Below are 12,180 nucleotides of genomic sequence, written 5' to 3'. Positions count from 1 at the left end.
AATTGGAAGTATATTTTCTCTCTACCATTCACAATAGATAGGAGGCCCCAGTAAATTTATGTTGTAAATGTGTTTTGTAAACAGGATAGTTCAACAAAAATGAGATAAACATTATTACATTTTAAAAGGTAGTAGAGAATATTAAATTTAAAAGCTTTTACTGAGCACCTCCAAAGTACAAAGTGGGTTGGAACTGTGGAAAATAAAATCCTGAGAACACACAGATTTCCAATATTCTAATTCCAGGAAGAAAGCTAAACTAACTACACTCATTCTAGTTTTATAAGAAAAAATATCTAACATTATAAGAAAAGCTATTTTAAAAATGCCCTTAGAGAGCAGGAGAATGAATTTCCCTCCACACAGGCAATCATCAAAAGCCATCTGGAGGATTTTTCTCAGCGGTTCAGTCCCAAAGTTCACAGAAGGTTGAAGTAGCTAACAATGAAAAGGTGTTCTGGGAAGAAAGAAGAAGGAAAGTTGAGTTTGGATCCACCCCAACTACTTATTTTTAATCCTTGGCTTCTACACTACTTCCATTATGGAGATTCACTTGATTTATTGACTAGTCTTTGTATGCTCCCATTACATTGTGAACATATCAATAAATATTTGTTGATTCAAGAGCTATAGTCTCTCTTTTCTAAATCATGGGATATTATAGATTACAAAATAGATTTAAAAATCCTTTTGTTTAACAGAACAGGGACTCCTTGAAATGTATTTGAGGCCACAGAGAATATCTTCCAAAGTCAATAGATTTCTGATTAAAATAGTCTGGATGGTTTGGAACATGAATGGATGGAAATGAAATTTATGGAGGCTGAGTGGAGTGTAGTTTTTTAATGTCATCATGAAACTATTGATTAAATATTTGATGAAGATCCATAATTATTAATGTTAACTAAATTGCATATATTGATTACTCTTAATTTTTAATTATGTACATCCCAAAGCAAAACAAAAATAATGTTTGTTCTAGAAATTGACAGGCTAGTAGGATTGATAATATGCAAACCAAAAAGTACGCCGTCAAGAGAGTGGCCAAAGTCATTGACTAAATAGAGTGACAAAGACTGTCTCATCATCTTCCTTCCACTCCCTACCATACTTTCAAATGCTGAAATTACATGATGCAACACTCATTTAAGTGAACAAAGGAAAGAATAATCTCATTGTGAGGATTAAGATACTAAGACTTACTTTTGTTATAGTTTCAGGTCATCCTCAGATCTGATCTTCAGATCAGTCCAAGATTACAAAGTCCAAAGAGAATTATTTTTATCCTTGGCACATGATGTTGCATAATTTCATTTTCTGAAGAGCTGATTTTGATTTGGAGGAAGATAAGAGAATTTTCAAGTCTATTGAGCAGAAGAAAAGTTTCTAAAGAAAAGAAAAAATATATGAGGGTAATTTTTTGTCTATGCAATCTGTAATTGAGCTTTGGTCCACTCACAACTTTCAAGACAATATATTTGATGTATGAGTGAGATTTGGAAGAAAGACATAGGATAAGTAAGTTTTCAAGATTATCTTTAAACATATCACAATTTACGTTATATTTTTACTTGCATATAGTGTATCTTCCAATATCAATTTGACAAGAAATATCTAGAGAAAAGTTTTGTTCTTCAAAATGAGGATCATGATAATATTCCTTTTCAAATTGAAAGAAAGAAGTCTTCATTGAAAGAATGATATTTCAAAGTTCAGTAATCACTGATTTTGCTAAAACAGGAAAAAATAACGAAATCTTTTTCTGGGTAACTACTATACCTCTTTCTAAAAATCACATCTCCCCCCCATTTCTGCTTCTCTGTTCTGTTTCATGAATATGACGTTTAAGGGACTACAATCATGATCTGGTCCTAGACCATCTGCCTGGTGACACTCAACACAATCCCCTCTAGATTTTCAATGCTTAAGCTAAAACTTGAATTGTGAAAACAAACTATTAAGTAGTATCCCCCTTTAACTTAGAAATGTAACTTCAGGAACTCTAAGGAGTGCTTCTCCGAAGTTGAAGAAATACATATAGAAATGATGTATTTGACATCTTATTAACTATCAAAGAACATTTCTGTTCATTAGTGTTTGTCGATGGTGCTTGAAGGTTGAAACAGATTATTAAAGGCTATAAGTTGTTTCTTGTTTCTTCTTTGAAGTTGGAATATCTGGAAGATAATGTACAGAGAGTGGAGAACATTAGATATTTCTAAATAATGTACATTTGTATAAATGTGTATAACAACATGTGATACATATAAATGTATAAAGTGTACATTCTTTACCTTGTCCTAGTGGTGTGTGAGTTGCATATTATTATTCATGGACTTGTAAGGGCAGTTAAGTATAGTCTAAGTAAGTATTACACCATACAAAACATGGGCTCCAAGATTTATTAAAATGAAAAAACTGAAGGAAATAATAAAATGAACACTATTTCTTAATCTTACATTTATTGAATTGGCAAAATTAAGCAGAATAATGTCAACGCTAACAAATTGTTGTATTTAGAGAGTGCTGCAGGACAGTATCACATTCATGAGTTTATTTGAGACTCAGTATGTCCAATGAATTGGTCATTAAAAATTGAGTAACAAAGTATTGAAGTAACATTAAGAAATCACAGAATATACCTGATGAATAATATTTAATTTTGCTTAAAATTTGCAATAATCTCACATAGCACCATAAATTAATTTGCTTAAAACAATCCGTAATATGTCATAACACACCATAAATTAATTCCTTTATTTTTTGCAGATAATCTATTTCACACTGATGCTTTCTCCTCATTCATGAATCATGCAGTTGAACGATAATGTGACTGAGTTCATTCTGCTTGGATTGACCCAGGATCCTGTTAGGAAGAAGATAGTGTTTGTCACTTTCTTAATTTTCTACTTAGGGACATTGCTGGGTAACTTGCTGATTATTACTACTATCAAAACCAGCCAGGCACTTGAGAGTCCAATGTACTTCTTCCTTTTCCACTTATCCTTATCTGATACTTGCTTCTCCACTTCCATAGCACCCAGAATGATTGTGGATGCCCTTTTGAAAAATACCACTATCTCTTTCAGTGAGTGCATAATCCAAATCTTTTCATTGCATTTCTTTGGTTGCCTAGAGATCTTCATCCTAATTCTCATGGCTGTTGACTGCTATGTGGCCATCTGTAAGCCCCTGCACTACATGACCATCATGAGCCTACAGGTCTGTGGTGCATTGGTGGCTGTGGCCTGGGTGGGATCCTGTATACATTCTTCAGCACAGATTATTCTTGCCTTGAGTTTACCTTTCTGTGGTCCCAATGTAATCGATCACTATTTCTGTGACTTGCAGCCTTTGTTGAAACTTGCCTGTGCAGACACCTATTTGGTCAATCTACTCTTGGTGTCCAATAGTGGAGCCATTTGTACAGTGAGTTTTGTCGTGCTGATGTTCTCCTATGTTATCATCTTGTATTCTCTGAGAAATCACAGTGCTGAAGGGAGGAGAAAAGCCCTCTCCACCTGCATTTCCCATATCATCGTGGTCATCTTGTTCTTTGGTCCTTGCATATTTATATACACACGCCCTGCATCCACCTTCCCCATGGACAAGATGATAGCTGTGTTTTATACAATTGGAACACCTTTGTTCAACCCTCTGATTTATACACTGAGAAATGCAGAAGTGAAGAATTCCATGAGAAAGTTATGGAGCAAGAAATTGATCTCAGATGACAAAAGATGAATGGAAGTTTCAATTTTTTCTTAATAAGCGTGAATTGACATGGAAATTTATAGAGAGTATGATCTTATTGTGGAATTATTAAAATCCTAACTTAGGGCATGAGAGTTAGTTCCTTTAGGAAAATAAGGAATGTAAACACAAAGGGTTAATGTTGATTCAAATTTATGAAGAGGTAGAAACAGCACCAGGTACAAACTGAGATATAGGTCCCCTGCCTAATATATTGTTCACTGCTGTGTCTCTGCCTCTTGCCTTCTTAGTATCACTTCTTGTTTTGATTTAGTGTTTTTCCTGCACCTTATCATGTTGACTTCTGATGTTTTCTGCTTCTATATTAACCCTCCCTCCCATGCTTATATCCACTGCCTAGCTATTTTTACCTCTTCCATAGGGTTTCATTTACTAGACATGATTCTCATCATGTTTGATCTTGGACCTTTAACTTAGTTGTTTTCTCTGACTCAGCAAAAAGTACCACAGTTAAAATAATTGTAGAAAGTTCAAACAGTAAGGGACGATATAAACTCTAGTAATGCCCTTTCTTATTCTTGAGCATTTACTCCAAATTCTAACCATGTGTTTACCTGGATCTTTCTCACTGACATAACAGTGAGAAAATTCACCCTTCTGAGGTAGGTTTTGATGTTAGGAAAGTTTTGAAAATTGGGTGTTTACTTAATAATTTTCTTTTGATAAAGTATAATTTATGCTCCTAACTTAATTCCTTCTAATTTGTGTGTGTATGGTGGGGGGCATATGGCTTCCACTGAAACATAATTTAATCATAGCATAGATGACCCAAATTAAGGGTAATGTATTTATGTAGTCTAGAAGTAGACTAATCAATTTATGTTATGGAATTTTAAAATACAAATGAAGTAAAACAAGGGATAAGATAATCTTAAGATGAATATTATGCTTTAAAACAGCAATATTTACATGAGAGCTATGAATTATAAATATCCTTTCTGGAAAATGTAAGATTGTGGAAACAGTAAAAAATCAGTGGTTACCAGAGGTTCAGGGAGAGGGGAGAATTGTTAAATAGTTTGAGCATAGATCATTTTTAGGGAAGGAAACTATCATTTATGATACCGTAATGATGGATACATGACATAATGCACATGTCAAAACCCATAAAACTGCACAATACAAAGCGTAAGGCCTAATGTAAACTTTAATGGACTTTAGTATAAGTGTAACAATATTGGTTCATCGATGTAACAAATGTACAAAACTATGCAATATGTCAGTAAATAGGGAAGCATTGAGAGAGACAGAGCACATATGTGGCAACTCACTGATCTTTTTGCATAATTTTTCTGTAAAGCTAAAATTGTTCTAAAAATAAAGTCTATTTTAAAAAGTTATACTCAGAGGGGCTGGCCCCGCGGCCGAGTGGTTAAGTTTGCACGCTCCGCTGCAGGTGGCCCAGTGTTTCATTGGTTAGAATCCTGGGTGCGGACATGGCACTGCTCATCAGACCACGCTGAGGCAGCGTGCCACATGCCACAACTAGAAGGACCCACAACGAAGAATATACAACTATGTACCAGGGGGCTTTGGGGAGAAAAAAAAGGAAAAAAAATAATAAAATCTTTAAAAAAAAAGTTATACTCAGAAAGAGGGGAAAGGGGATGGCAAAAAGGGGTGATTAGGCCCACATGTGAGGGGATAGACTATAATTAGTTTTTGGGTTGTGAACATGATGTAATCTACACAGAATTCAAAGTATGATGTACATCCGAAAAAAATAACTTAATTAATTAAAAAATAAATAAATAAAAAGGTATATCCACAAGAGAAAGTTTAACTTCTTCTTACCAGGTTTAAAATATTTTATTTGAATTTTTATACTAATTTGTTATACAAGTGTATTTATTAAGCCACATATTAATATCCTCAAGTTCTTTTTACAGTTTACTCTTCCATGCCTATACAAATATCATTAATGAATATACAAGATTGTATTTTCTGTATAAAACAATTTTTAATTGAGATACTAAAGTCATAAGCATTAATTTAAATGATGTTACAGATCATGAAGAATTTGCATTAAAAGTCTACCTATATTTTACAAGATAGTCTTTAATACTACATATTTATATATCTTAAAAATGTTTTTCTCTTATTCTTTTCTTTATTTTCTATTTTTAACATCCCACCTTTGCAGACATTTTCATGTCAATAAACACAGAATAGGATATAATTTTTTAAATAGTTTGTCTCCTATAATAGCAAAATATGTTATTTTTTCTGATCCTCTCCACCCATTTTGCCCACTCTCCTACCTGCTGCCTCTGGCAACTACCAATCTTTACTCCATATCTATGAGATCAATGGTTTGTTTTGTTTTATTTGTTTTATATTCCACATATAAGTGAAATCTCAGGGTTCTTGTTTTGAATTATTTCACTTAGCATAATGCCCTCAAACTCCATCCATATTGTTACAAATAGTATGGTTTCATTCTTTTTTTATTGCTGAATAGTATTACATTGTATATTTGCTGCCTCTTCTTTAGCCCTTCATCCACTTGGGTTGTTTCTATATCTTGGTTATTGTAAGTAATGCTGCAGTGAACATGGAGCTGCATATATCTTTTCAGGTTAGTGTTTTTGGGTGCTTTTTTTGGCATAAATACCCACAAGTGGAATTATTGGATCATATGGTAGTTCTATTTTTACTTTTTTGGGCAATTTCCATACTGTAAAAGTAATACTTAAAAAATATAACTAAATGCTGTTTAAAGAGATTCTTTTCAAATTTAAGGACACACAGGCTGAAAGTGAAGGGATGGAAAAAGATATTTCATGCAAATGGTAACCAACAGGGGGCAGGATGACTAAACTAAAATCAGACAAAAAATAGACAACACAAAGAAAGTCATTACCAATGATAAAAGATTATTTCTGTAAGAAGTTATAACATATATACGTGCATCCAACATCAGAGTATCAAAACACATAAAGTGAATATTGATGAATCTGAAGGGATAAATAGACAAGAATATAATGATAGCAGGAGATACTGATATCTCACCTACAAAAATTGGCACATCACCTAGACAGAAAATCAATAGGGAAACAACAGACTAGAACAACACTATTGATGAAATGTACCTAACAGACATATCCAGAACATTCTACCAACAGTAGCAGTAGACATATTCTTTTTAAGAGAACCTACAATTTTCTCCATAACAAACCACAAAAGAAGTCTTAGCAAATTTAAGAAGATTGAAATCATTCCAAGTATATTTTTTTATTAATGATATGATAGATTACAACCTTGTGAGATTTCAGTTGTACAATTTTGTTAGTCATGTTGTGGGTACACCACTTCCCCCTCTGTGCCCTCCCCCCACCCCCCATTTTCCCTGGTAACCACCGATCAGATCTCCTTGTCAATATACTAATTTCCACCTATGAGTGGAGTCATATAGAGTTCGTCTTTCTCTGACTGGCTTATTTCGCGTAACATAATACCCTCAAGGTCCATCCACGTTGTTGTGAATGGGCCAATTTTGTCATTTTTTATGGCTGAGAAGTATTCCATTGTGTACATATACCACATCTTCTTTATCCAATCATCAGTTTCTGGGCATGTAGGCTGGTTCCACGTCTTGGCTATTGTAAATAATGCTGCGATGAACATAGGGGTGCAACGGACTCTTGAGATTCTGATATCAGGTTCTTAGGATAGATACCCAGTAATGGGATGGCTGGGTCATAGGGTATTTCTGTTTTTAACTTTTTGAGAAATCTCCATACTGTTCTCCATAGAGGCTGTACCAGTTTGCATTCCCACGAACAGTGTATGAGGGTTCCTTTTTCTCCACAACCTCTCCAACATTTGTCACTCTTGGTTTTGGATGTTTTTGCCAATCTAACGGGTGTAAGGTGATATCTTAGTGTAGTTTTGATTTGCATTTCCCTGATGATTAGCGATGATGAACATCTTTTCATGTGTCTATTGGCCATATTCATATCTTCTTTTGAGAAATGTCTGTTCATGTCCTCTGCCCATTTTTTGATCGGGTTGTTTGTTTTTTTGTTGTTAAGCAGTGTGAGTTCTTTGTATATTATGGAGATTAACCCTTTGTCGGATAAGTGGCTTGTGAATATTTTTTCCCAATTAGTGAGCTGTTTTTTTGTTTCAATCCTGTTTTCCTTTGCCTTGAAGAAGCTCTTTAGTCTGATGAAGTCCCATTTGTTTATTCTATTGTTTCCCTCAACTGAGGAGTTACAGTGTCCGAAAAGATTCTTTTGAAACTGATGTCAAAGAGTGTACTGCCTATATTCTCTTCCAAAAGACTTATTGTCTCAGGCCTAATCTTTAGGTCTTTGATCCATTTTGAGTTTATTTTGCTGTGTGGTGAAAAAGACTGGTCAATTTTCAATCTTTTGCATGTGGCTGTCCAGTTTTCCCAGCACCATTTGTTGAAGAGCCTTTCTTTTCTCCATTGTAGGCCCTCTGCTCCTTTGTCGAAGATTAGCTGTCCATAGATGTGTGATTTTATCTCTGGGCTTTCAATTCTGTTCCATTGATCTGTGGACCTGTTTTTGTACCAGTACCATGCTGTTTTGATCACTGTAGCTTTGTAGTATGTTTTGAAATCGGGGATTGTGATTCCGCCGGCTTTGTTTTTCTTGCTCAGGATTGCTTTAGCAATTCGCGGTCTCTTGTTGCCCCATATGAATTTTAGGATTGTTTGTTCAATATCTGTGAAGAATGTTCTTGGGATTCTGATTGGGATAGCATTGAATCTGTATATTGCTTTAGGTAGTATGGACATTTTAACTATGTTTATTCTTCCAATCCATGTGCAAGGAATGTCTTTCCATCTCTTTATGTCATCGTCAATTTCTTTCAAGAAAGTCTTGTAGTTTTCATTGTATAGATCCTTCACTTCCTTGGTTAAATTTATCCCAAGGTATTTTATTCTTTTCGTTGTGATTGTGAATGGGATTGAGTTCTTGAGTTCTTTTTCTGTTAGTTCATTGTTAGTGTATAGAAATGCTACTGATTTATGCACGTCAATTTTATACCCTGCTACTTTGCTGTAGTTGTTGATTATTTCTAATAGTTTTTCTGTGGATTCTTTGGGGTTTTCTATATATAAGATCATGTCGTCTGCAAACAATGAGAGTTTTACTTCTTCATTACCTATTTGGATTCCTTTTATTTCTTTTTCCTGCCGAATTGCTCTGGCCAGCACCTCCAGTACTATGTTGAATAGGAGTGGTGAAAGTGGGCACCCTTGTCTTGTTCTTATCCTCAGAGGGATGGCTTTCAGTTTTTGTCCACTGAGTATGATGTTGGCTGTGGGTCTATCATTTATGGCCTTTATTATATTGAGGTACTTTCCTTCTATACCCATTTTACTGAGGGTTTTTATCATAAATGTGTGTTGGATCTTGTCGAATGCTTTCTCTGCATCTATTGAGATGATCATGTGGTTTTTGTTTTCCATTTTGTTGATGTAGTGTATCACGTTGATTGACTTGCGGATGTTGAACCATCCCTGTGTCCCTGGTATAAATCCCACTTGATCATGGTGTATAATCTTTTTGATGTATTGCTGTAATCGGTTTGCCAAAATTTTGTTGAGGATTTTTGCATCTATGTTCATCAGTGATATCGGCCTGTAGTTCTCCTTCTTTGTGTTGTCCTTGTCAGGCTTGGGGATCAGGGTGATGTTGGCTTCATAAAATGTGTTAGGGAGTTCTCCATCTTTCTCAATTTTCTGGAACAGTTTGAGGAGAATAGGTATTAAGTCTTCTTTGAATGTTTGGTAGAATTCTCCAGAGAAGCCGTCTGGTCCTGGACTCTTATTTTTGGGGAGGTTTTTGATTACCGTTTCTATTTCCTTACTTGTGATTGGCCTATTCAGATTCTCCATTTCTTCCTGATTCAGTTTGGGGAGATTGTAGGAGTCTAGGTATTTGTCCATTTCTTCCAGGTTGTCCAATTTGTTGGCATATAGTTTTTCATAGTATTCTCTTATGATCTCTTGTATTTCATTGGTATCTGTTGTGATTACTCCTCTGTCATTCCTAATTTTATTAATTTGCGATTTCTCTCTTCTTTTCTTGGTGAGTCTGGCTAGGGGTTTGTCAATTTTGTTAATTCTTTCGAAGAACCAACTCTTTGTTTCATTGATCCTTTCTATTGTCTTTTTTGTTTCAATATCGTTTATTTCTGCTCTTATTTTTATTATTTCCCTCCTTCTACTGACTCTGGGCTTTGTTTGTTCTTCTTTTTCTAGTTCTGTTAGGTGTCGTTTGAGGTTGCTTATGTGAGCTTTTTCTTGTTTAGTGAGGTGAGCCTGTATTGCGATGAATTTCCCTCTTAGGACTGCTTTTGCTGCATCCCAAATGATTTGGTATGTTGTGTTCTCATTTTCATTAGTCTCCAGATAAAATTTGATTTCTTCTTTAATTTCTTCAATGATCCATTGTTTGTTGAGAAGCGTGTTGTTTAGTCTCCACATTTTTGCACCTTTCTCTGCTTTTTTCTTGTAGTTGATTTCTAGTTTCATAGCATTATGATCAGAAAAGATGCTTGATATTATTTCAACTCTCTTGTATTTATTGATGTTTGCTTTGGTTCCCAAAATATGGCCAATCCTTGAGAATGTTCCATGTGCACTTGAGAAGAATGTGTAACCTGCTGTTTTTGGATGAAGTGTTCTATATATATCTATTAAGTCCATCTGGTCTAATTTTTCATTTAATTCTATTATTTCCTTGTTGATTTTCTGTCTGGATGTTCTGTCCATTGGTGTTAATGGTGTGTTGAGGTCCCCTACTATTATTGTATTGTTGATGTCTTCTTTTAGTTCTATTAAGAGTTGCTTTACAAATTTTGGTGCTCCTGTGTTGGGTGCGTGTATATTTATAAGTGTTATGTCTTCTTGGTGGAGAGTCCCTTTTATCATTATATACTGTCCCTCTTTATCTTTCTTTATCTGTTTTGCTTTGAAATCTACCTTGTCTGATATTAGTGTAGCGACACCTGCTTTCTTTTGTTCATTATTAGCTTGGAGTATTGTTCTCCATCCCTTCACTCTGAGTCTGTGTTTGTCTTTGGGGCTGAGGTGTGTTTCCTGGAGGCAGCATATTGTTGGATCTTGTTCTTTGATCCATCCTGCCACTCTGTGTCTTTTGATTGGGGAGTTCAATCCATTTACATTTAGAGTGATTATTGAGATGTGGGGGCCTACCACTACCATTTTGTGTCTTGTTTTCTGGTTTTCTTCAGTTTCCTTTGTTTCTCGTCCCATGGTTTAATCTGTTCTGATGTAGAGCTGCTACTCTCTGTTGTTGTCCTTCTACTTATCTCCTCTGCTCTTGGTTTTGTAGCCCCTTTCCTTTTTTGGATTTTTCAGGAATGAGGGTTTTCCTGAGGATTTCCTGAAGAGGAGGTTTTGTGGCAATGAACTCCCTTAATTTTTGTCTATCTGCGAAAGTTTTTATTTCTCCATTGTATTTGAAGGATATTTTCGCTGGGTAGAGAATTCTCAGCTGTAGATTTTTGTCCTTCAGATTTTTGAATATATCATTCCACTCTCTTCTAGCCTGTAAAGTTTCTGCTGAGAAATCTGCTGATAGCCTGATGGGGGTTCCTTTGTAGGTTAGTTTCTTTTGCCTGGCTGTCCTTAGTATTTTCTCCTTGTCATTGACTTTTGCTAGCTTCACTACTATATGGCGTGGAGTTGGTCTTCTTGCATTGATAAAGTTTGGAGATCTATTGGCTTCTGTCACCTGAAGATCCATCTCCCTCACCAGATTTGGGAAGTTCTCAGCCATTATTTCTTTGAATAGGCTTTCTGCCCCTTTCTCCTTCTCTTCTCCCTCTGGTATACCTATAATCCTTACGTTGCATCTCCTAATTGTGTCTGATAATTCTCGGAGAGTTTCTTCATTTCTTTTTAGTCTTGCTTCTCTCTCCTCCTCTGCCTGCAGCAATTCTATATTGCCATCTTCCAAATTGCTAATTCTTTCCTCCATATTATCGGCCCTACTGTTCAGAGCATCTAGATTTTTCTTAATCTCCTCTATTGTGTTCTTCATTTCCAATATTTCTGTTTGGTTCTTCTTTATCGTATCAAACTCTCTTGTGACATAGCTCCTGAACTCGTTGAGTTGTCGGTCAGAACTCTCTCTTAACTCATTGAGAATTTTAATGATGACTGTTTTGAAGTCATCATCATTTAGGTTATATATCTCATTTTCTTTGGGATTGTTTTCTGTGTATTTGTTACTTTCTTTCTGTTCTGGAGATTTAATGTATTTTTTCATATTGCTTGATGTTGTTGATTTGTGCCTCCGCATGGAGATTGAGTTTAGTTGCTCCTTTCACTTGTTTCAGCTGCTGCGGTGGGGGAGCAGCTGTTTATACTGCACCAACCAGGAACCCTGTCTGCAGTTG

The 12,180-nt window shown here is 35.3% G+C and overlaps 1 protein-coding gene across 1 annotated transcript; it reads left to right on the top strand.

The window, feature by feature from the left end:
* Window positions 1-2,811: 2,811 nt before the first annotated feature.
* Window positions 2,812-3,744, top strand: LOC106839380 (olfactory receptor 4C16-like). The gene has a single exon (XM_014854047.1). It carries the CDS (start codon window positions 2,812-2,814, stop codon window positions 3,742-3,744), a length of 933 nt encoding a protein of 310 aa, XP_014709533.1.
* The last annotated feature ends 8,436 nt before the right edge of the window (window positions 3,745-12,180 follow it).

This window comes from Equus asinus, chromosome 17, assembly GCF_041296235.1.
Source record: "Equus asinus isolate D_3611 breed Donkey chromosome 17, EquAss-T2T_v2, whole genome shotgun sequence".
In the NCBI taxonomy this organism is placed as follows: Eukaryota; Metazoa; Chordata; class Mammalia; order Perissodactyla; family Equidae; genus Equus; species Equus asinus.
Note: the sequence above shows the minus strand (reverse complement) of the source record. Positions and strands in the feature narration are given on the sequence as shown.

What these genes read in the sequence shown, in the direction of transcription:
- LOC106839380 (XM_014854047.1), top strand. Translation starts at nt 2,812, where the DNA reads ATGCAGTTGAACGATAATGTGACTGAGTTCATTCTGCTTGGATTGACC.